We start from the raw sequence: 26,766 nt of genomic DNA on the forward strand, positions 1-26,766 counted from the left end.
GTAACAGATGAGTAAAAACAGGAAAACAACTGAAAATATCCATCCGTTTCTCAAAAAAATGTAGATGGCAAATTTCACGTGGATGGAAAGCAGATTATTAGAACAGCAACTGATGGTTTGTTGCTATGGGAACAGACACCAATATGCCACTAGCTTTCGATTGGCTAAAATTACATTTGCAAAGTTTAAAAGCTATTAACTTTTTGTTTATTAATTTATGGCCAGAATAAATTTCATTTCCATAATTAGCATACAAAACTACATCACTACACCAAATTTGAAATCAATTGTAATTGAAAGAAATGGAAATCAATTGGAATCAGAAAGGAATTGAAAAGTGAAAGCCAAACAGAAAAGATCCAAAATATCTCAACTAATTGTAAATGACCTAAATAATACAGTCTGCTACTTTCAATTTCATAAAAAAAAGAAAAAGGAAAAAAAAGGCAACTTAAAATTCCTTTAAAGATAAAGATACTGATGCTTGGAGATTACCTTGTTGTTTTATGTTCCTCCATATGCAGGAGGAATTTTTTAAAAAATACTCTTTAGGTAAGTGTCATACCCTTATTATTTATAATATTCCCCTATGGTACTATTTTCCTCAAATTTCATTTCATTACATTAGTCATATGTAAGTGTATGAATACATGGCCAGTTTTTAACCTGCCATCATAAAATATAATTACTTATGAAAGCTTACATTTATATAAAGTTTTTAGAAAATATATATCCATTTGTTTGTCACAAATTATCCCTCTACTCAGCTAAATTTTTGCCCTCATTGAGAATGCTTGGTATATATATTTATATATATATATATATATGTACTAGCAATGCACCCTGGTGTTGCCTGGGTGTTATGACCCACAGCCACATTGTATTACTTGTTCCTTTCTCATGGGTAGAATCGGCACACAAGGGTTATGAAGCAAACAACTCTTCTTTATAAGCATGTTTTTTGGTCATTCTCTAATGAACAACACTGCAGTTTCTGTCTACCAAATTCAGTCACAAGTCTGTGGTTGATCTAAGGCTATAATAGAAAACACTGTGGAACTATGTGGTTGGGAAGCAAACTTCTCAACCACACAGTCATTCTTGCACTTAATATGTGTGTGTGTTTACATTTGTTGTTAAATCGAGTATTGTGTCCCACTATGTCTCAAAGTTCATCAAGCAGAGATCTATAAGATAAATACCAGATTGAAATATTTACTAAAGTCAGTATGATCAATTAAATTTTTGAAGGCAATACCCCATCAGTAAAATAATATTTGAAGACTTAATGGCTTCAAATTTAAGGTAATGGATTACTAACCGCAAGATAATGAGTTCAAAACTTTGTATTGAACTTCCAGTTTATACCATAACACTATATGTACATCTCTGTCTACTTGACTTCTAACAATTAACAATTGTAATTTGAAGTTAGCAGTAAGAAAGATGTTCAGATTTCTTTAAAAATTATTGTGCAAAAAATGTTCTGAGAAAAAGTGTTTTTTTCACCACAACAAAACACACATACATGCACACAGAGGTGTCTCTGTGGTAACTTGAGCTACTACGAATAGCAGTCAAATCTCTCTTAAAACACACCCTTTTATCAAAAGAAAGGCACAGATTTACAGTATTTCAGGAAGAAAAGAAAAAAAAAATGTATGCGATGGGTCTGCTACATCAGAGGCAACTCTGGGTTAAACAAAACACAGACAAACATACTTCACATTAAAAGATTATTTACTAGATAAAACTAATAAAGTTGGTGGTATATCTTTGAAGTTTCATTCCTTGGTAAAACTCCATGTATTTTAAACATTTTCTCAATATGCTCTATGTAAGATATAAAAATTGTTCAGGGAGAGTTGTCTCCCTTAGCTAAAGACATCAAAATTGTGTGACCCGACGTTGTTTCCGAGGTTATTTTTGTAGTAAAAAAGAGTTGTTGTGCAAAAAACATACTTTATTTGATAGCCAAAAGATTACTGGATTTTTTGATATCTCATGCGTCAAAATCGGCAACTCAGGTTCTGAATCCATAAGGAGCATATGTGCACACACACGCACACACACACACACACACAAACTCTGTTTTATATATATATATATATATATATAAAACATCATACTTTGATACTGTGTGGACTGAAATTCTCATTGATAGATTGCAAACTACTTAAAGTATCTTCATGTGAATGATCAAAGTTGTAATGCTACTTTGGTATAGTGGTTAACACAGCTACTCGTATATATTTTGTAGCAGATGTGGTAATCAAATCTTACAGGAGATGTGATAACTTTTTCTCATCTTCTTCTACATTATATATATATATATATATATATATATATATATATATATATATATATATATATATATATATATATGTATGTATGTATGTATATATAATGTAGCAGAGGATGGGAGAAAGTTGTAACATCAAACATACACGCATACATACACACACATACACACACTCTCTCTCTCTCTCTCTCACACACACACACACACACACACACACACACACACACACAAATTATCATGGATGAAGAACTGGTGCTTAAGGACATGAGAGTGAATTAAATATCCAGTCTTTTACATTTCTGTGCATAAAAAATATAAGGAACAAATTATTTTTTCCAGGTAGCATTATAATCTCATTGTCATTGTTGCTTTGATACATATAGCTCCAGTGGCATCGTAGCAGCTTCCTAAAACACTCATTTTTCATATTCCACAATGCTTTAAGCTAATTATAACTCTTCTACACCCTCACCACCAACTGCATTCATACATATATTTATAACTGATATGTCTAACTGCCTCTCTCTCTGTCTCTTCCCTTTTTTAAAGTTTTGTTTGTAACTCTCTAAACATGCCACCTTTCTTCTTCACCCTTTCACCCCTCTCACCTGTCTCAATTTAAACTCAATCATTGTTTCTTGTTACTCATCCATTTCAGTTTAAACAGAAAGACTCCAAACTGCAGTCTATCTTACCTGAGGTTCAAGAAGTAAAAGGAAAGGAAGAATTTGTATCAAGTGTATTCCATCAGAGTGGCAGTATGTACAGTAAATTAGAAAGCACTGGGTATCATCACACTGACCAACCTCGAGTCAGTTCTGAATTAGAGGAAGTTTTGAACAAAAGTGGTGACCACACTGACCATTTCAAACTTTGGCCTGAGAGGGAGAAAACCTTGGATATTGGTGACCAACACACTGATCCAACTAAACACAAACTAGAAGAAGAGAAAATACAAAACAACAGTAGTTCTCATACTGCTCTGTCCAAAATTAGACCAGAGATTGAGAAAACTGAAAATATTAGTGACCAGTTCCTTTGGAGGTCAGAGAAAGTTTTGAATAAAGACAAAATTACTGATCAGTCCAACATCAGGCAAGGAGTAGAAAATGACTTGAACAAAGTTGATATTCATTCTGATCTACCTAAACTCAGGCCAGAAATAGAGAGAATCTCATGTAGAAATGTTTCACACACTGATGGGATAGAGGAGGAGGAAATATCAAAGAATGATTATCATAAGAATGAACAGTCTAGAGAAGAACTAGATATAAGGAAAGACCTGGACTGCAGTGATGATCAGAAAGACCTGACTAAATTGAGACCAGAAACTGAAGGAATCTCAGCCAGTAAGGATAATGACCAGATAAATCTGACGCCAAATACAGCGAAAGTATTAAACCATCAGACTGACCAAACCTTGGCTGAACTCAACCCAGAAGTAAAGGAGATTCAAAACACTGATCATGTTAAACTTGAAGTGGAAGAAGACACAGAAGTTCTTAATGTCATTAATGTCAATAATAATTCTATTTCCCATTTTGACCATGAAGACTTCTTATTAGAGAGGGAAAACATCCTAAATAATTCTACCCACAACATCGATCCCACTATACCCAAATCAGAAACAGAGGTAATGCTAAATAATAATATACCCCACACTGATTCTGTTAAATCTAAACCAGAGACAGAAGTAATGCCAAGCAGTGATACCCACAATACAGCCTGTGATTCAAAAATCGAGGTGTCATCAGATGACAATGATCACAGCACTGACCCTATTAAATTGACTTCAGAGACAGAAGTAATGCCAAATTGTAATGCCCACCATATTGATTCTGTTGAATCAAAACTAGAAATAAAAGTAATACCAAAAAATAAGATTCACAACACTGTCCACAGTAAGCCTATATCAAAAGCAGAAATAACTCCAGATTGCAAAGACCACAGTTCTGACCCAACTAAATCTGGTTCCAACAGAAAAGAAATACCAAATTATAATGCCCATCATATTGATTCTGCTAAGATAGAACCAAAAATAGAAGTCTCATTAAAAGCTAAAGTCAACAAAACTGTCCCTGGTAAACCAAGATCAGGGAGAGAAGTAACAACAAACAGTGACCCAGCCAATTTTAGATCTGAGGTGGCACTAAAGCCTCATCAAACCCACAAAGTTCACTTCAGCAATCATATAGAAGAGATAAGTGGAGAAGTACCTCAGTTTACTGAGTCTGAAATAACTACATCTGGAATATTAAACAAAAATGTTGGTAATCTTCATTCTGAGAGTGAGTCTTCTAATGAGCTGAAAACAATTGATCCTTTGAGAATTTCTAATACTAATGAAGCTAAAATTACCTCTGCCTCTAAAGTTAATAAGAATCATCATACTAACAAAAATTTAGAAATGCCTTCAGACAAAAGTTTTCCTATAATTAATCAAAACAAAAAGAACTCACATTGGTCTGAAAAGGCGTCACAGGTGACATTTTCTAACAACAGAAAATCAAATAAACAAGAAATTTCAAAAGAAAATTCTGTGAGTAGCTGTAATCAAAAGTCAGATTTGGGGTTGACTACTGAGAAACTGGAAATAAATAAGGAAAATATCAACAATCATACTTCGTCTTTTTCACCCTGTAAAAGAGAGAAATTGTCTTTGACCCAAGATCAAACATGTCATCTGAATTCTACTTCAGAGAGTTTTCCAGGTGTAAGTTCTCCAACAAAAAATCACTTTAAATCTAAGGAATATGTGGGTGATGCAGAGGTGACTCATCCCAAACCAAAGGATTCGCAGGTTGTTGAAAATCAAGCTTGCATTGGTGAAGAGACTAAAGACTGTGAGAAATATGCTCAAAAAAGTTCATCTATCAAAGTAAATTTCATTCCCAACAATTTCACAGAGACTTCAAAGGATACACATTTAGAAAAGGCAAGTAAAACTCTTATAAAAAGACAGACTAGAGCTAAATGTTTTTGCTTGTATATTATTTGTCCTAACTTTTGTTCTGTTGCAGGTGCATTGAGTAGACAGTTTGAAATAGAAGTGTGTCTGTGTGTAACTGTTTACATTTGTGAGTGTATGTATATGTATTGTCATCCTCATCATGATCATCATCGGTGCTAATGTTGTCATCATCATCATCACCACCACCACCACCAGCATTAGCACTAACACAAGCACCACTACCACCACCACCTTCAACATCATTAAGCCAGTTTTCCATGCTGGCATAGGTTGCATGGCTTGTCACAGTCCAAATTAGCTCTTATTTGAAATTACTGCCCTCCTAAATGGGCTGGAGGATGATATACTTGCTTGAGCATTCCATCTTTGATATGTTTTCTGTCTGGATGCCCTTTATAACCCCAACCACTGTACAAAGTATACTGAATGCATTTCATTGTACCACTAACACTTGAGAGGTTGATCTTTAGCCAAACTAAAGACATCTCTTGATTTTATCTTATGTTATCTACGCTCATTTGTAAACCACTTTACAGAGTGTACTGGGTGCATTTTATCATGACACTAGCAATAGCGAGATTGCCTTGTACTTCACAAGACTAAAGAGTCCTCACTGCTTTACAGTGTGCTTATTTAAGAAAATATAACCAAGAGGGTGAACAAGAAAGTGAGAGAGAAAAAAGTAGGTTATGTGCATGAAAGAGTGAGGGTATGATGGGAGAAACAGTGATTGGGGTCAAAAGGTGTTAGAGGAGGGAGTAATGGCAGAGAGATAATGCTCGAGTGAGAGTATGATAGGAGAAATAGGGATTAGGGTGAGAGTGCAGTGAAGAGACAGTCAGGACTTTGAGCTATGGAAATCAGAGCTGCTACATGGGTGAGAGAGAGAGAGAGAGAGAGAGAGAATTGGCAAGGGTATGAGGTAGTGACGGACGTCAATAATGGGTGCCTTTGTGGAGAAGGAGTAATTTTTTTGTTGCACAGAAAGGGTGATGGTTGGGTTTTATTGGATACTGTCAAGAGGTTGCTTTGTCTGAAGCAAACTCACAAACTTTTGACTTTTAAGATATTTATTGCTGTATGTGATTTACTATGTTGGCTGTTTACAAAAGAAAGATGCTGACAATATAACTGCCAACTGGGAGAAGAGAACTGAGCTGTGTCTTGTAGAAGGCTAGCTGTGGTACAAAGTTGTTTCTTGCTCAAGGTGGTCTGTCTGAGTGCCGAAGATGGTCTGGTCTTAGCAGTCTGCCTTCTGTGAGTACCCAAGGTGGTCTACGCAAATATCTGAGACTGTCTGCACAAATGTGCAAGGCTGCCTGGATTAGTAAGGCACCATCTGGTTTCTGCGGCATGAAAAGGGAGTGAATTCTAGAACATCTGAGGAGCCAAATCATGCCACAACTTCATGCTGATTGGTCAATTTATAGATTAATAATGTGAAACCGTGGTGGCTCACTCATGACCCCTAACTGAGTATCTTGCAGATAGGATTCAAATCCCTACAATACTAACAGATCCAATACAATTTATATTTATATTTGTGTGTGAGAGCTGCCTGTCTTGGTTCTCAATATTACACTAGTCTATTTTAAATAGTTTGTAACATATATATAATGTAATCTATATATATAACATAATCACACAGAATAAGTTATTTAAAAATATATTAATAAATGGATTAGGTCTTGTATCAATATAACCTTAACTGAAATATTAGATGTATAGATATTTCACTAAATCAGATATCCATTATGTAATGTATAAATATTTTAGTTACTCATATATTAGGTAATGTTTAATTAACCAATGTACTGTGTAATTTATAAATAACTTAGTATGCATTGAGTAAAAAAAATCAATTGTAAATTGTAAAATGTAACATGAAACTCTGTTTCTTCTTTACTTCATCTTGCTAATATTTAGTGATAGTATTTGGATTATTTAGTAGTTCATCATGAACAGGCAGATGATTTATTTGTTACTCATTAGCACATATTTGTTTATCATTCATCTACACATCTACCTGTTTATCTTTAATATATATATGTCTTCCTGTTCATTACTAATAGAAAGATTCCACCTCAAAGTCAGAAAGGTTCCTCCCTGAAGATGGTGCTAGTGTTACACAGACAGTGAACTCGTGAGTGTCAATTGGAATGATCAGTATACCTATACAACTTTTCTCAAATATCTTTTTATCTTTCTCACACATACATGTGCAGCCATCATCATCATCATCATCATCATCGTTTAACGTCCGCTTTCCATGCTAGCATGGGTTGGACGATTTGACTGAGGACTGGTGAAACCGGATGGCAACACCAGGCTCCAGTCTGATTTGGCAGAGTTTCTACAGCTGGATGCCCTTCCTAACGCCAACCACTCAGAGAGTGTAGTGGGTGCTTTTACGTGTCACCCGCACGAAAACGGCCACGCTCGAAATGGTGTCTTTTATGTGCCACCCGCACAAGCCAGTCCAGGGGCACTGGCAACGATCTCGCTCGAAAATCCTACAGGAGCCAGTCAGGCGGTACTGGCAACGGCCACGCTCAAAATGGTGCATCTCATGTGCCACCCGCACAAGAACCAGTCCAGGGGCACTGGCAACGATCTTACTTGGCTTGCCGGGTCTTCTCACGCACAGCACATTTCCAAAGGTCTCGATCCGTAGTCATCGCCTCGGTGAGGCCCAATGTACGAAGGTCTTGCCTCACCACCTCAGCCCAGGTCTTCCTGGGCCTACCTCTTCCACGGGTTCCCTCAACTGTTAGGGTGTGGCACTTTTTCACGCAGCTATCCTCCTCCATTCTCACCACATGTCCATACCAGCGCAATCGTCTCTCTTGCACGCCACAACTGATGCTTCTAATGTTCAGCTTTTCTCTCAAGATACTTACACTCTGACGGGTATTCACATTGACATTACACATCCAACGGAGCATACTGGCTTCATTCCTTGCGAGCTTACGTATGTCCTCAGCAGTTACAGCCCATGTTTCACTGCCATGTAGCATGGTTGTTCGTACGCATGCGTCATACAGTCTGCCTTTTACTCTGAGTGAGAGTCCCTTTGTCGCCAGCAGGGGTAAGAGCTCTCTAAACTTTGCCCAGGCTATTCTTATTCTAGCAGCTACACTTTCAGCGCACCCACCCCCACTACTAACTTGGTCGCCCAGATAGCGGAAGCTATCGACTACCTCTAGTTTTTCACCCTGGAATGAGATAGAAGTTGTTTCCTGTTTGTTTGCAGTCTTTATTGCACCTGAACATCTGCCACAAACAAAAACTAACTTGCTAGTTAACCTGCCTTTGATGTTGCTGCACCTCTTATGTGTCCATAGCTTGCACCGGGTACATCTTATAGAGTTACTACCTACTCCTTTTCTACATACTGAGCAGGGGCATCTACCTGAAGGGGTTTGTGTTTTATCTACCTTCCTACTTATTAGGATTTTGGTTTTAGCTAGGTTGACTCTAAGGCCCTTCAATTCTAGACCTTGCTTCCACACCTGAAACTTCTCCTCTAGTTCTGATAGTGACTCCGCAATTAGGGCAAGGTCATCAGCATAGAGGAGCTCCCAGGGGCAACCTGTCTTGAACTCCTCTGTGATTGCCTGGAGGACTATGGTAAATAATAGGGGGCTGAGGACGGAACCTTGGTGGACCCCTACCTCTACCCGGAATTCATTGCTGTACTCATTTCCAACCCTCACCTTACTGGCCGCATCTCTGTACATGGCTCGCACAGCTCTCACTAGCCATTCTTCTATCCCAAGTTTCCTCATTGACCACCAGATAAGGGATCGGGGGACCCTGTCAAAGGCTTTCTCCATGTCAACGAAAGCCAGGAACAGAGGTTTATCCTTGGCTAGGTATTTCTCTTGCAACTGTCTCACTAGAAATAAGGCATCAGTAGTGCTTTTACCTGGCACGAACCCAAACTGCATCTCATCTAAATTGATTCGCTCCCTAATTAGTTGGGCTATGACCCTCTCTGTAACTTTCATAACCTGATCTAACAGCTTGATGCCTCTGTAATTATTTGTATCTAAAGCGTCCCCTTTACCTTTGTAGCAGTTGACTATGATGCTGCTACACCAGTCATAGGGTATGACTCCTTCGTGTATCACCTGGTTCGTAATACGGGTGACTAGGCTATAGCCAACACTGCCAGATATTTTGAGCATCTCTGCAGTGATTCCTGATGGGCCGGGGGCTTTCCCGGTCTTCATACTCTTAATTGCTTTATCTACCCTGGTACTATCAACTCGGATAGCTGGTCCCTCTATTGGGTCGACATAAGGCAGGCTCTCTTTCTCCCATTCATTCTCTTTATTAAGCAATCTATCGTAGTGGCATCTCCAGACCTCTTTCTTTGCATCCTCATTTAATGCAAGCGTACCATCATCCATGCGAACACATTTCTCTCCTACAACATCACTATTCTCTCTCCTACACTGTCTTGCAACCCGAAATACCTCGAGTCTTTGGTCCTCACGGCGCAGAACATTGGCAAATCTTTCCTTATCTGCTTCCCCTCTGGCTAAATAAACCTGTCGCCTAGCCTCCCTTCTGGCACATTGGTACAATTCCCTGCTACCACCGTTCTTCCAGTCCTTCCAAGCTTGTTTCTTTTGTCTAATAGCCCTGTCTACCTCCTTGTTCCACCACCACGTTACTCTGGGTTGGGAGGGGACCTTACACCACCCACAAATCTGGTCGGTGGCTTTCAACAGGTTGTCCCGCAGAAATCTCCAATTGTCTTCCACGTTGTATGATGCTATATCCCCTTCTATTTCGTTAAATGCTTCAAGTAACTTGTCTCTAAGTCTCTGTCCGTTTGCAGGGTCTTTAAGCTTCCACACCCTTCTTCTCCAAGCCTGTCTAATTCTGGGCACCCATTTTGCCTTGATCCCAAAGTCGCTAACTACTAATCTATGTTGTGGGGTACATTCTTCGCCAGGGTAGGTTTTGGCATTTATAAGCCGCCCTCTTTCCCTATTTCTGGCGAGGATGTAGTCGATTTCGCTAGAGTGTCTGCCGGAGCGGTAGGTGACTAGGTGACTGGCAGGTTTCCTGAAGTTGGTATTGCAGACCATAAGATTGGTTGCATCACAGAACTCCAGCAGTCTGGTTCCCTCCTCGTTGCGGGAACCGAAGCCATAGCCTCCATGTATGCCATGGAAGCCCCCAGCACGACGTCCGACATGACCGTTGAAGTCTCCAGCCACAAAGAGAAGGTCCCTGTCACTCGTCGACGAGGTAGTTTGCAAGAGGGTGTCATAGAATTGGTCTTTCAGACCATCTGGTAGCCCAGGTTGAGGTGCATAGGCTGAGATGACAGTAGCTAATCTATGATGAAGCACTAGTCTGATCTTAAGTACTCTGTCACTTACTCTAACGACCTCGATTACCTTATCCACCCATTTCTCCGCTAGAAGTATTCCTACGCCCCCGACCCCGTCAGTGTTCCCTGCCCAGAAAATCTTGTACCTGTGTTCTTTGCCTGTGAGGAACCTTGCAGAACCTCCTCTCCATCTTACTTCCTGGATGCAGCACATATCTACGCATCTCCGTTCAAGCATCTCAACAATTTCACCAGATCTACCTTTCAGCGTGCCGACGTTGAGAGTGCCAATCCTAACAGTATGGGTGTTGGGGGTGTGGGCCTGTAGCCTGGGAAGAGGAAAAGCAGTGTCGTGTACCTGAAAAGAAAACTTGCAATTGGAAGAATTCATAAGCAAAACATTACCTACAACCTGCAAACATTTCTCAACCTTAATGCGCTACCCAAAGGTAGGGGAGAGGATGGCCAAGGCCACTAGATGGGTTCCGGGAGACAGCCGAGGTTGACAGGATGACAAAGGGATGAACTTCCGGTGGAGGGGGCGGGATGACAGAGGAATGAACTTCCGGTGGAGGGGGTGGGATGACAGAGGAATGAACTTCCGGTGGAGGGGGTGGGATGACAGAGGAATGAACTTCCGGTGGAGGGGTGGGATGACAGAGGAATGAACTTCCGGTGGAGGGGGTGGGATGACAGAGGAATGAACTTCCGGTGGAGGGGGCGGGATGACAGAGAAATGAACTTCCGGTGGAGGGGGTGGGATGACAGAGGAATGAACTTCCGCTGGAGGGGGTGGGATGACAGAGGAATGAACTTCCGGTGGAGGGGTGGGATGACAGAGGAATGAACTTCCGGTGGAGGGGTGGGATGACAGAGGAATGAACTTCCGGTGGAGGGGGTGGGATGTCAGAGGAATGAACTTCCGGTGGAGGGGGTGGGATGACAGAGGAATGAACTTCCGGTGGAGGGGGTGGGATGACAGAGGAATGAACTTCCGGTGGAGGGGGTGGGATGACAGAGGAATGAACTTCCGGTGGAGGGGGTGGGATGGCAGAGGAATGAACTTCCGGTGGAGGGGGTGGGATGACAGAGGAATGAACTTCCGGTGGAGGGGGTGGGATGACAGAGGAATGAACTTCCGGTGGAGGGGGTGGGATGACAGAGGAATGAACTTCCGGTGGAGGGGGTGGGATGACAGACGAATGAACTTCCGGTGGAGGGGGTGGGAGGGCGGGTTACCGCCAGCGAGTAGAGAGGGCTCTTAATTGTAGATTTTAAATATTTGAGAGACAACAATGCATAAATCGTAATTTTTTAAAAGAGCAATGAATTCTGGGTGATTAGAATATAACGTAGCATGAATTTAGGAAGCTTAGAAAATGAATAAGCATGAATTTAAGACAACAACTGAATTCAATTGAATTTCATGGAGAGAAACAAGATAAATAATAAGGGACAAAACTAAAGCGCAAGGTATTGAGATGTTTGAGGCCGTAAATAAATAAAAATCTCTATCTTATCTGCATCTTGGGTATTTCGTCGTAGTACGTCAGCGAGATAATTTAGAATGGGTTTCTCATTTATATATAGCCAGAACCTGAAGACCTTAAAGGAAAAACTACGAAGGGGAGAGAGAGAGGATGGAGGGGTAGACAGAGGCATGGCGGGAGAAAAGATCATCATCATCATCATCATCATATATATATATAAAGAGAGAGAGAGAGAGAGAGGGGGGACCAGTCAAGCAGCACATCACGCTGTAATTCTTGGGCTGAGAAATCAACACTTAAAAGCCATAATTTTAAGGAGCAATAAGAATTTTTGAATAAAGGAAAATGGGTAGTGGTGGTGGGTAGGTACCGCCAGCGAGTAGAGAGGGCTCTTAATTGTAGATTTTAAATATTTGAGAGACAACAATGCATAAATCGTAATTTTTTAAAAGAGCAATGAATTCTGGGTGATTAGAATATAACGTAGCATGAATTTAGGAAGCTTAGAAAATGAATAAGCATGAATTTAAGACAACAACTGAATTCAATTGAATTTCATGGAGAGAAACAAGATAAATAATAAGGGACAAAACTAAAGCGCAAGGTATTGAGATGTTTGAGGCCGTAAATAAATAAAAATCTCTATCTTATCTGCATCTTGGGTATTTCGTCGTAGTACGTCAGCGAGATAATTTAGAATGGGTTTCTCATTTATATATAGCCAGAACCTGAAGACCTTAAAGGAAAAACTACGAAGGGGAGAGAGAGAGGATGGAGGGGTAGACAGAGGCATGGCGGGAGAAAAGATCATCATCATCATCATCATCATATATATATATAAAGAGAGAGAGAGAGAGAGAGGGGGGACCAGTCAAGCAGCACATCACGCTGTAATTCTTGGGCTGAGAAATCAACACTTAAAAGCCATAATTTAAGGAGCGATAAGAATTTTTGAATAAAGGAAAATGGGTAGTGGTGGTGGGTAGGTACCGCCAGCGAGTAGAGAGGGCTCTTAATTGTAGATTTTAAATATTTGAGAGACAACAATGCATAAATCGTAATTTTTTAAAAGAGCAATGAATTCTGGGTGATTAGAATATAACGTAGCATGAATTTAGGAAGCTTAGAAAATGAATAAGCATGAATTTAAGACAACAACTGAATTCAATTGAATTTCATGGAGAGAAACAAGATAAATAATAAGGGACAAAACTAAAGCGCAAGGTATTGAGATGTTTGAGGCCGTAAATAAATAAATAAATAAAAATACATGACAAAATACCTGTTGAACAAAGGAATGGTGAATTCCCAAAACTTGCCCCATTGTAATGCAATTGAAAATGTTAACTATGCCAGATGCCTGTAGAAGATATTACACATTAGTTGCATGAAAATATCAATCAAGTCCTATATTTGTATGCAGTATGACTTGATACTGATATATCAGATTATTTACATTATTTACATTTGCCGGATATTCGTCCTCATCTTGTTTGTTGTTAACACAACGTTTCAGCTGAGATACCCTCCAGCCTTCGTCAGGTGTCTTGGGGAAATTTCGAACCTGGGTTCTCATTCCTATCGATGTTACTATTATTATATTATTATTATTAGTACTATTATTAATCAGGTCGCTGCCGTGAATCGAACTCGGAACCTTGGGGTTAGTAGCCCGCGCTCTTAACCACTACGCCATATGCCCGTGGGCAATTATGGGGTGAATTTTAAGGCTTATAAATCTATTATTTTTCTATCCTTCCTCAATACCGGTTCCCATATGCTATTCATATCTGCACTCGGTCTGCTTAGGAGGTTGTTGTGTCCTAGCATATGTGCTGCTTCTTTTAGTTTTCATATTTTCCAGTGTTGTTCCCTGTCTATTATTTTAACTTCATCCCACAGGAGGAGGTGGTTTCCATTTTTCCATACATGATCAGCTATACCCGATTTATCAATATCTCCTTGTGTCACAGCTTTGCGATGTTCTTCTACCCTTATTTTGAGGGGGCGACATGTTTCGCCTTTGTATAACCAACCACAGCTGCATAGGTTGGAGTACACGCAGTTTTTGGTCATATTCTCTTCTGTTGGTGGTTTTACCCGAAGGAGATATTTGCGAAGTGTTGTATTGCTCTTGAATACTGCCCTGATGTCATATGGGCCGCATATCTTTTGTATCTTTTCCGAGAGGCCTTTCACATAGGGTAGACAGACTGTAGACAGTTTATTGGTTTCATAAAACCACCAACAGAAGAGAATATGACCAAAAACTGCGTGTACTCCATCCTATGCAGCTGTGGTAGGTTATACAAAGGCGAAACATGTCGCCCCCTCAAAATAAGGGTAGAAGAACATCGCAAAGCTGTGACACAAGAAGATATTGATAAATCGGGTATAGCTGATCATGTATGGAAAAATGGAAACCACCTCCCCCTGTGGGATGAAGTTAAAATAATAGACAGGGAACAACACTGGAAAATACGAAAACTAAAAGAAGCAGCACATATGCTAGGACACAACAACCTCCTAAGCAGACCGAGTGCAGATATGAATAGCATATGGGAACCGGTATTGAGGAAGGATAGAAAAATAATAGATTTATAAGCCTTAAAATTCACCCCATAATTGCCCACGGGCATATGGCGTAGCGGTTAAGAGCGAGGGCTACTAACCCCAAGGTTCCGAGTTCGATTCACGGCAGTGACCTGATTAATAATAGTAATAATAATAATAATATAATAATAGTAACATCGATAGGAATGAGAACCCAGGTTCGAAATTTCCCCAAGACACCTGACGAAGGCTGGAGGGTATATCAGTCAAAACGTTGTGTTAACAACAAACAAGATGAGGACGAATATCCGTCAAATGTAAATAATGTAAATAATGTAAATAATTCCTCATCTCTTAAATATAGAACTGTATGATATATCAGGTTGAGTAAAAAGTAAGCAACATTTTGAACCATGAATAATTTGAACTGGATTTTTGCAGAATTGTGAATGCTTTTAAACATTTTTTTTTTTTTTGCAATTTTCTGATAATACAGACATAGACTTGCCCAAATGCATCGATAAATTAACATTGATATTTTTTGCACTATTGTTACAATCATCTGAAATGAAGCTGTCAAAATGTGATATTTGAGCAATTCTGTTATTCAATTTCAAAAATGGACGTAAAGCAGCTGAAACTGCTTGAGACATCAACAAAACATCTGATGAAGAAATGACCAGTGAGTGGTCAGCTCGAAAATGGTTTAAACCATTTCACAGTGGAGACCTGAGCCTTGAAGATCATGAATGTAGAGGACACACATCTGTCATTGGTGACAGTCAATTAAAGACCATCATTGAGAAAAAACTGCATGAAATCACTCGAGAACTGACAAAAGAACTTAAAGTTAGTCAGAATACTGCCTGCAACCATTTGCATGCGATCAGAAAATCAAAAAAGCTTGACAAATGGGTACCACACGATTTGAATGAAAATCAGAAAATGTGCAAATATGAAATTTGTTCATTGCTTCTTCTCTGTAACTAGACCAATCCATTTCTCAATCATATTGTAACTTGTGATGAAAAGTGGATTCTGTACAATAATAAAAAAAAAACATTCTTCGCAGTGGTTAGACCAAAATGAAGCACTGAAAACCTTCCCTAAACCCAAGCTCTTCAAAAAGAAAGTTATGGTGACTTTTTGGTGATTTATTGTTGGATTCATCCACTATAACTTCTTAAAACCCAGAAAAACCATTACTGAAGAAACATATTGCCATGAAATTGCCAAAATGAATGAAAATCTGCAACTTCTCCATCTCAGATTGGTCAACCTAAGAAGGCCAATCATTCTTCATGGCAATGCTCAACCACACATTTCACTAATGATGCTCTAAAAGTTGAGGGAACTTGCCAACGAAGTTCTTCCCCACCCAGCTTATTCTCCAGACCTTTCTCCTATTGACTACCACTTTTTCAAGCACCTTGATGGTTTCTTGTGAAACAAGGATTTCAAAAATCAAACCGATGCTGAAAGTGCGTTGAAAGAGCTCCAGAACTCCAGATTTTTATGTTACTGGAATAAACAAACTTGTTACTCATTGGAAAAATGTGTTGATTGTAATGGTACTTACCTTGATGAATAGAATTTCCACATTGTTGAAATATATTGTGATGAATTTTATGTTTCAAAACATTGCTTACTTTTTACTCAGCCTGATATATTATATCATTAATAACAAGGACTGCCTTGGGGTAAATAAAGAAAATATCTATGTTGTTGAGTACAATTACACACTCCAACAATAAGGACATTTGTGGAACATACCCATCAAATGTTCTGCAAAATGCAAACATAAGAAGCCTGATATGATTGTTTGGACAGGAAACAAAATGTATGTACTGTTGTGGAGGTCAGCTGTCCTGCTGATGTGAACATTCCATTCACATTCAGTGAGGAAGAAAACTTTTATGGCCAATTGCTTCAAAACTACAGCTTCTCTATCCTGATTATAAATTTACATCTGTTTTCACCTATTAACTGTCTAACCAATATTCTTTAGATACTGGGCTAATTCAATCTGTAAGCAGAGAATGAATGTATGAAAGACTACTCAAACGTTCTTCATGTAACTCTTTAAATCTGAATTCCAGTGATGGAGCTTAGTTTTCTTAGAAACCAAACTCTAACCCTAAAATGTAAAAAAGGAAACAGACCACACATGCAAGCAAGCATTTCCAGCCTTGCTCTGAAAAATATTAATGTTATTACTCCAAGTGAGGCCACATGGGTCTAAAGCAAGATAATGATAATGAACTAATTAAAATCTCATCAGCTGCAATGCATTTTGAGGAAAAAAAATATTCTCTCAGTCAGATTAGTTTTAAATTTCAGAGCTGCCTCCCCTACCGCTCTTGATCAAAATTAATGAGATAATCATTTTTTTCTTCATCACTACAAGTAAAATTTAAATGAAATAGAATGTCTTGACTTACATCATTAACTATATTAGTACCCATTTTATTAGTTGTTTTTCTCAACAAGCATCCCTAGGTGTAGTACCTTGGGAAAGTGTCTTCTATAATGACCTTGAGCTGACCATGCAATGTAAGTGAAATTTGATTGACAGAAACTGTACAGAATTCTGTTGCATTTTTTTTTACTTGCTGAGTCTGGAGTAAGAGGTAGTGCCTCTGAATTTTGCAGGCTCTCTGCGACTGGTGAATTTCATGCCATTAATGTTTATTTAAACTGTTTCAGGTCAACACCTGCTGGAAAGTTATAAGCAGGGAAGAGACTCCCAGGGCCAAAAATTCTAGAAAAGAAAGACTGAATACAGTGGTTAGTATAGCATGGTAGTAGTGGTGGTGGAGCTCAACATGGGTGAGAAACTGGAGAGACAAGTGGATTGGGTTAGCCTAAAAGAGGAGGTTTGAAACCAGCCAGCTCTGAGGAACAGGAACTATTGCAGTAACAATATAAAACGCAGATGTGTGTGTGAGAGTTGTGTATGTGTATGTGTATTTGTCACTGCATGTCTTTGCATTGAGGTCACTTGGACAGCAGTAGCAGTTGTTTATCTCCTGCATAAAATAAAAGTTAACATTGTCATGACAGTGATGATGATGATGATGATGACACCATGAAGCATATGAATGAAAATATTTCTAGGCTTTGAATTAACTACTAAGGTTTTAAATATTGTAAGCTCTATCTGGAGAGAAGATAGATCAACTAACTAACAACAAGGGAGATAGGCTCATGGTTTGTCTCTTGTCAACAGACATGTTGATCTTTTCTGTCTCAAATTGGTGTGTGTAATCTCCATTGTCACTTTAAGACCTTTTTACAATTGAAGAATCCTTATTTCAATGTAACTAGGTCTTATCAGTTTCCATGAAGTTAGAATCACACTTGACTTTTTTTTAAGTGGTGTAAAGAATCAAACTATCAAAAGATACAATAATTATGCAGGGAAAATTATAAAAGAATTAGAAATAAATGAATATGTGGTGTGGAAAAGACAATGTTGCTTAATGGTTGATATTATTTTCATTCCTTCTCCTACCCCAGCAAATATGGGAGACAACTCCAGATATGTTGTTTTAATCCTATTTTGACCTCCTCATCAAAGTCTAACCTTCCTAGCATACCAAATTAATTATCAATGAATCATTGAGTCAATATAATAATTGAGGATAGCCATCAGTCTGAAAAATAATAGTTAAGCTAGTGCTAGCATATTTTTCATGTTAGTTTTTCTTGATGTTCACAGTTGGAAGCCCTTTCCAGTTAACAGACCCTACAGCAGTGTCCTAAGCTATCAAAGGGAGCCGATATCCACTGCATTAGTGCCACCACCTAAACTGAGGACAAAGAAGCGATCAACCTGTAAGTAAAAAGATAGTCTTGTACCAAAAATGCATATATGTGTACACACACACACACACACACACACACACACACACACACACACACACACACACACAAACACACACACACACACACACATACACACACACACACATCCAGTCAATGAAAATGCTGTATTGTGTCACTTGACCTGCCAGGAATAATAACCAAATCTCTCTCTCACCAAATCTCACCATGCTCTCAAGTCTTTTTAAACAGGATATGTTAGATGATGTTTTCCTTGATACATTGTATCTAAGTAAAAAGCAGAGATTGTCCCTGCTGGAATGACTTTTAACCACATGTCAGCCCAATCATAGGTGGTCAGAGATTAAACAACAATAACACATTGGATAAGGTAATTCTAAATACATTTTGTCTATAAAGAAGATAGGAGTCTAACTACTGGACCATCTTTGATCAAAGGTTTACTCCTTGAGGGCTGGCCAACCTCAACAGATATGTGAATGCATCCAAACAAATGGAAAATGTGTTTTATAAAGCTCTACTCACTATGTGAAGGCACATGGCTCAGTGGTTAGAGTGTTGAGCTTACGATCGTGAGGTTGTGAGTTCGATTCCTGGACCGGGCTGTGTGTTGTGCTCTTGAGCAAGACACTTTATTTCACATTGCTCCTGTTAACTCAGCTACAGAAATGAGTTGCAACATCACTGGTGCCAAGCTGTATTGGTCTTTGCCTTGGATAACATCAGTGGTGTGGAGAGGGGAGGCTGGTATGCATGGGTGACTGATGGCCTTTCACAAACAACCTTGCGTGGACTTGGACTTGTGCCTCAGAGGGTAACTTACTATCCCACTTAAACCACTGTTGAGTTGTGTTGTTTTAACTACTACTATTGTCAGTGCTTATCTAAGATTGGGATTACTTCTCTTTCTCCTTCTTACAATCTAGAGCAGGAGTTCTCAACCATTTTTTATCTATGGACCCCTTTGATTACTAATTCATTCTGGTGGACCCCCATAGCCATTTAATATTTAAAAATTAGTTTTATAGAAACTTCTTTCAAAATCACACATTATCTTGTGTAGGTTGATCTTACTCTTTAACTCTTTTAATTGTTTCAGTCATTTGACTGTGGCCATGCTGGATCACTGCCTTTAGTCGAGCAAATCGACCTCAGGACTTATTCTTTGTAAGCCTAGTACTTATTCTATCGATCTTTTTTGCCGAACCACTAAGTTATGGGGACGTAAACACACCAGCATCGGTTGTCAAGCGATGTTGGGGGGACAAACACAGACACACAAACATATACACACACACATATATATATACATATACATATATATACGACGGGCTTCTTTCAGTTTCCGTCTACCAAATCCACTCACAAGGCTTTGGTCAGCCTGAGGCTATAATAGAAGACACTTGCCCAAGGTGCCATGCAGTGGGACTGAACCTGGAACCATGTGGCTGGTAAGCAAGCTACTTACCACACAGCCACTCCTACGCCTATATCTATGTAATATCTATATCTATATCCTACAATCTATGTAAAATAAAAAAATAAACCAAGCTGTTTCTTGCAATACATATCACTACATACAGCTAAAGCAAAATTTTTTAGGAGCCCTTAAAACACCTTAATTTACTATTTTGTTATGTGGACCCCAAAAAGTTCTGTATGGATCCTAGCTGAGAACCACTGCTCTAGAAATTAGTATACATTCTTTTCTACTCTAGGTACAAGGCCCTAAATTTTTAGGGAGGGGGCCAGTCAATTAGATCGACCCCAGTACACAACTGGTACTTAATTTATCCATCCCGAAAGGATGAAAGGCAAAGTTGACCTTGGCAGAATTTGAAGTCAGAACATAAAGACAGATGAAATACCGCTAAGCATTTCGCCCAGTGTGCTAACATTTCTGCCAGCTTGCTACCTTACGATATAGTATATATTGTCTCATGTAGTGTATTATGTAGTGCGTAATATGCAACATGTAGTGTTGCATATTACTGTAACATGTAATATATATTCTATGGTGTATACAGTGGTGAATCTACCATAAAACTAATGAAGCTTAAGTTTCAGGGCTCCTAATCCCAGAGGGGCCCCTCTGATTCAACTTAATTTTTTCATTCCGTCAATGTTTTTTTTTTGTTTTTGTATTTTGCCATGCAGATTACTGTTACCAGTCTTAGTGGACGTCATATCATACTCCTACGCTGAGTCTAGACACACAGTGTCTAACTATGAGTTGTTCACCTGATGTTTCTGCCAGTGTGGAATAGCATAAAAAATAAAAGTAGAAATGACTCGCAGATAATTCACTTTATTTGAATTATTTTGGAAACTTCGGCCCTGTCCCTCCCATTGTCAAATATGTCTTCTACTACATCAGCATAGTAGAGATAAGAATTCTTATTTTCACACCATTATTTAATGACCAATGAAAGGGTTTGCCTCCTAATTTTGGACTTACAATCTGTTCAGTAACAAAGCATTTTTTCTACTTAAAAAATTGTTTGAATATCACCTTGAACAAAATGAACAATTCTTCATTTATGATTATATATTAAGTTGTGGACCCTTATCTTGATCGATCTCTGACTCACTGTGGTTAATGAAAATATTACCTTAATTTTTTTTCACAGAGGTCTAGGCTCCAAGAGGAATAGCAATATCTTCCAGAAAGTACTTAAGCAGAAACCAGAAACGCCAACTCAATGAAAAGCAATCTAATGAAATTTCTAAATGTCAAAAACTATCAAACTATTTTACAATGTCAAGTAAAAGTTTGTCATCGCCTGCAACTGAAACAACCCATACAAGAACCAGTGAAGCCAATGATAGGGTACAAAGAACGAGTGCTCTGTTTAGCAATAATCAACCTACTGTTGACACTTTTGATGCAGATGATGATCACATTAGTCAAGAACTTTGAGAAAAGAGAGAGCAGAAACAGGAAGCAAATTTAGTGATTTCAGAGAATACAGTGACCTAGCAAACTGGCTCATAACAATTGATAATGATTTAATACAAAACTGGTTAATGCAAGACATCAGTTTCTTTGTTTTTTTTATATATATACAGATAATGTATATACTAAATCCAACAAGATTTACAAACAGCAAAATCAAAGTTTCTCAAACAGGTACTTTGAAAAAAAGATTGAAAAATGGTAAGACTGTTATGAGATCCTGGTTAGTTTACTCAAAGAGCAAACTCTTTTCTAAATGCCAAATATCACTTACAACAGAAGGGTTTTCTGATTGGATGAATATACTCAGAACTCTAGAAAATCATGCAGACATTACGAAAAATAACAGGGCGATGTTGAGCTGGCTAACATGAAAGTCAAACAAAACCACTGTGGATCAGCAATTTGAGGAACAGCTGAGAAAAAACATGCAGAACTATTTTGAAGTACTAAAAACAGTTGTAGCAGTTATAAAGTTCTTAAGTGAAAGAGGTTTAGCATTTAGAGGTCATGAGGAAAAGTGGGGCTCCCCACACAATGGAAATTTCAAGGGGGCCATAGTGCTTATTGCAGAGTTTGACCCATTTTTACATGAACACTTAGAGAAATGTAAAAATGAAAAAGTAAATATTACTTACCTATCCAAATCTGTGTATGAAGAATTGATGGAAATCATAGGAAAACATATGAAATATGAAGTGGTGAATCAGATCAACAACCTAGACATCAAATACTACTCAATTATTGTTGACTTTATACCTGACATGACACATGTTGACCAGCTGGTCAATATGTGTGGTTCAATACTATTATAATGAAAACCCCGTGAGAGATTTTTAGCAATTTTGCCAATAGAAAAGTATTCATCCATGACCTTCCTCAACAAAATAACAATTTCTGAGGAGCATAAACTTTCACTTGGAAATATGTGGTCAGTTGTATGATAATGCTTCCAACATGAAGGGCTTGGAGAAAAGGCTACAAGCACTTCTTAAAAACATTAACAGGTATGAAGACTATGTACCGTGTGCAAGCCATTCACTCAACCTTGTTTGGTAAAAGCAGTGTCTACTGTACCTGAAATTGTTGACTATTTTGGCATCTTGCAGCAGTTGTATGTTTTCTTGAATCTCCTCGAAGATGCGGCATTTTGAACACATAGGGCAATCTAGCCTCTTCACTAAAGAGCTTAAGTGTAACTAGATGGTCTGTGCACTATGAAGCAGTCCAGACAATTAAAAATGGATATAATGATATTTTACAAACTCTCAAACGTATGTTTGAAGACTCAGAAGGGAAGCCTGAATGTAAGCGAGATGCAAAGAATTTATACCATAAGTTGGTAAAATTGGAATATGCTGTTTTAACAGTAGTTTGGGAAGACGTTATGGAGTGTTTTAACAAAACAAGTAAGAAACTCCAAACCCCTGGTTCTGATATATTTGAGGGTTACCTTCCGCTAGCATCTTTGCTTTCATTTGTTAAAGAACTATGAGAAAATTCAACCGACAGGATTGAATCAGGAGCAGCAAAAGGTTTATGTGAATATATCACCTCAAATTACTCTGATGTTTCCAAACACATTGTTACAAAGAAATTTACAGATGGAACAAGTGATAGGGCTTCTTTGAAATGGGCCAAAAAATTTAGGATAGCAGTTCTAAATGAAGTCTATGACTGGTTGATAATCCAGTTAAGCAAGAGGATGGACCCATATAAGCAGATTGCAAAAAAGTTCAAGTTTCTCTCAGAATTGATAAACAATTCAGAATTAGAATCAGTAAATGAGTGTTATCAGTTCAAAGACTATTTACACTTTAGGAAATCTTGGAACACAGAAGAAAACACCATCTAAAATGCAATGCACAGAAGTTCTTCAGCTTATTTCTGAGCAACAATTAATTGAAGTGTCACCTAATATTACCACTGCACATAAGCTGTACATGACAAAGCCTATTATGAGCTCTGAAGCAGAAAGGAGTTCTTCAGAGCTTTCCTTTGTAAAAAATGAATTTCAGCCTACTATGACTGAAGAACGATAAAATTCCTTATGCATGTTGTCTCTAGAAAATGACATTGCAAGGAATCTGTCATATGACAAAGCTGTTGCTACAAAAAACAGAAAAAAAGTGTATTTTGTAATTTTCATATGTTATATAATGCATCATGCATTATATAACACTTCCCTAATTCTTAGCCCCCATAACTCTAAAAGTATAAGACATAGCCTGGAAAATATTTGTAGTGATCTGCCATGGAACAACCACATCGACAAAGATATTGGTAATTACTCACACCTCGTTTCTGGTGGAAAGAGGGCTCACTTTCAGACTTATTTTTAAGGATTCCACATCACAACTCTACCATTTGGGCTATCAGAGCCTCAAGCTGGAGTACCTTGCAAGGGCATGAAAATTTTTTGACCCTTATTGGATATTACTCTACTGTTGCTGGTTGTAAAGGGGGCTCCAATATTGTAGATCCGCCACTGGGTGTATAGTATAGCAGTAGTGTGTCCGTAGTATTGTGTGTAATGTATAATGTAATGTGTAATCGTCATCGTCGTCGTCATCGTTTAACATCCGCTTTTTATGCTAGCATGGGTTGGACGATTTGACTGACGACTGGTGAAACCGGATGGCTACACCAGGCTCCAATCTAATTTGGCAGTGTTTCTACAGCTGGATGCCCTTCCTAACGCCAACCACTCAGAGAGTGTAGTGGGTGCTTTTACGTGTCACCCGCACGAAGGCCAGTCAAGCGGTACTGGCAACGGCCAGGCTCATCTCGCTCGAGAAACCTCATGTGTCACCCGCACAAGAGCCAGTCCAGGGGCACCAGCAACGATCTCGCTCGAAAATCCTACAACAACCCCACACAAGAGCCAGTTCAGGGACACCGGCGACGATCTCGCTCGAAGAAATTTCATGTGTCACCAGCACAAGAACCAGTCCAGGGGCACTGGCAACGATCCCGCTCGAAAGATTTCATGTGTCACCCGCTCAAGAGCCTGCCCAGGGGCACCGACAACGATCTCGCTCGAAAGATTTCATGTGTCACCCACACATGAGCAAGTCCAGGAGCACTGGAAACGATCCCGCTCAAAACATTTCATGTGTCACCCGCACAAGACTCGCTCGAAAAATTTCATGTGTCGCCCGCACATGAGCCAGTCCAGGGGCACCGGCAACGATCTCGCTTGAAAATCCCATGTGTCACCCACACAAAAGCCGGCCCAGGGGCGTCGCCCGCACATGAGCCATTCCAGGGGCACTGGCAACGAACCCGCTCAAAACATTTCATGTGTCACCCGCACAAGAGTCAGTTCAGGGGCTCTGGCAACGATCCCGCTCGAAAGATTTCATGTGCCGCCCGCACATGAGCCAGCCCAGGGGCACTGGCAATGATCCCGCTCGAAAGATTTCATGTGCCGCCCGCACATGAGCCAGTCCAGGGGCACTGGCAACGATCCCGCTCGAAAGATTTCATGTGTCGCCCGCACATGAGCAAGTCCAGGGGCACTGGCAATGATCCCGCTCGAAACATTTCATGTGTCACCCGCACAAGAGCCAGTCCAGGGGCACTGGCAACGATCTCGCTCGAAAGATATCATGTGTCGCCCGCACATGAGCCAGTCCAGGGGCACTGGCATCGATCCCACTCGAAAGATTTCATGTGTCGCCCGCACATGAGCCAGTCCAGGGGCACTGGCATCGATCCCGTTCAAAAGATTTCATGTGTCGCCCGCACATGAGCCAGTCCAGGGGCACTGGCAACGATCCCACTCGAAACATTTCATGTGTCACCCACACAACAGCCAGTCCAGGAGCACTGGCATCAATCCCGCTTGAAAGATTTCATGTGTTGCCCGCACATAAGCCAGTCCGGGGGCACCGGCAACGATCTCGCTCGAAAAACCTCATGTGTCACCCGCACAAGAGCCGGCCCAGGGGCACCGGCAATGATCTCGCTCGAAAGATTTCATGTGTCGCCCGCACATGAGCCAATCCAGGGGCACTGGCATTGATCCCGCTCGAAAGATTTCATGTGTCACCCGCACAAGAGCCAGTCCAGGGGCACAGGCAACGATCTCGCATGAAAGATATCATGTGTCGCCCGCACATGAGCTAGTCCGGGGGCACTGGCAATGATCCCGCTCGAAAGATTTCATGTGTCGCCCGCACATGAGCCAGTCCGGGTGCACTGGCAAACGATCCCGCTCGAAACATTTCATGTGTCACCCACACGAGAGCCAGTCCAGGAGCACTGGCAACGATCTCGCTCAAAAGATATCATGTGTCCCCCGCACATGAGCCAGTCTGGGGGCACTGGCAACGATCTCGCTCGAAAAACCTCATGTGTCACCCGCACAAGAGCCGGCCCAGGGGAACCGGCAACGATCTCGCTTGAAAGATTTCATGTGTCGCCCACACATGAGCCAGTCCAGGGGCACTGGCATCGATCCCGCTCGAAAGATTTCATGTGTCACCCGCACAAGAGCCAGTCCAGGGACACTGGCAACAATCCCGCTCGAAAGATTTCATGTGTCACCCGCACATGAGCCAGTCCAGGGGCACCGGCAACGATCTCGTTTGAAAAAACCTCATGTGTCACCCGCACAAGAGCCAGTCCAGGGGTACTGGCAACGATCTCGCACGAAAGATATCATGTGTCGCCCGCACATGAGCCAGTCCGGGGGCACTGGCAAACGATCCCGCTCGAAAGATTTCATGTGTTGCCTGCACATGGGCCAGTCCAGGAGCACTGGCAACTATCTCGCTCGAAAATCCTATGACGGCCCCGCACAAAGCCAGTTCAGGGGCACGGCAATGATCTATTTCTATTTCACTTGCCTCAACAGGTCTCCGCAAGTGGGGTTTAGTGTCCAATTTTAATTTAACTCGATTTCGATTTCACTTGCCTCAACAGGTCTTCACAAGTGGAATTTAGTGTCCAATGAAGGAAGGAAGGTACGCATAAGTGGACTGGCTGGGCCTTAGATTTAGGTCTCACTTGGCTTGCCGGGTCTTCTTGCGCACAGTGTATTTCCAAAGGTCTCGGTCAGAAGTCATCGCCTCGGTGAGGCCCAATGTTCGAAGGTCATGCCTTACCACCTCATCCCAGGTCTTCCTGGGCCTACCTCTTCCACAGGTTCCCTCAACTGCTAAGGTGTGACACTTTTTCACACAGCTATCCTCATCCATTCTCGCTACATGACCATACCAGCGCAGTCGTCTCTCTTGCACACTACAACTGATGCTTCGTAAGTTCAACTTTTCCCTCAAGGTACTGATACTC

At 40.1% G+C, this 26,766-nt stretch overlaps 1 protein-coding gene across 7 annotated transcripts in view; it reads left to right on the forward strand.

Moving 5' to 3' along the window:
- LOC106879385 (uncharacterized) overlaps positions 1–26,766 on the forward strand; it is a 173,856-nt gene that overhangs the window by 123,428 nt on the left and 23,662 nt on the right. For 6 of the 7 annotated variants that reach the window (XM_089349322.1, XM_089349321.1, XM_089349320.1 and 3 more), the window contains 3 exons: positions 2,961–5,241; positions 7,350–7,416; positions 18,388–18,503. In XM_089349322.1, the coding sequence (XP_089205448.1) occupies positions 2,961–5,241; positions 7,350–7,416; positions 18,388–18,503 (2,464 nt within the window). Of the gene's footprint in view, positions 1–2,960; positions 5,242–7,345; positions 7,417–18,387; positions 18,504–26,766 lie in introns of all 7 variants that reach the window. The other variant, XM_052966274.2, reaches the window with a different exon arrangement.

Source organism: Octopus bimaculoides, chromosome 3 (genome assembly GCF_046866305.1).
Source record: "Octopus bimaculoides isolate indiv1 chromosome 3, ASM4686630v1, whole genome shotgun sequence".
Lineage (NCBI taxonomy): Eukaryota > Metazoa > Mollusca > Cephalopoda > Octopoda > Octopodidae > Octopus > Octopus bimaculoides.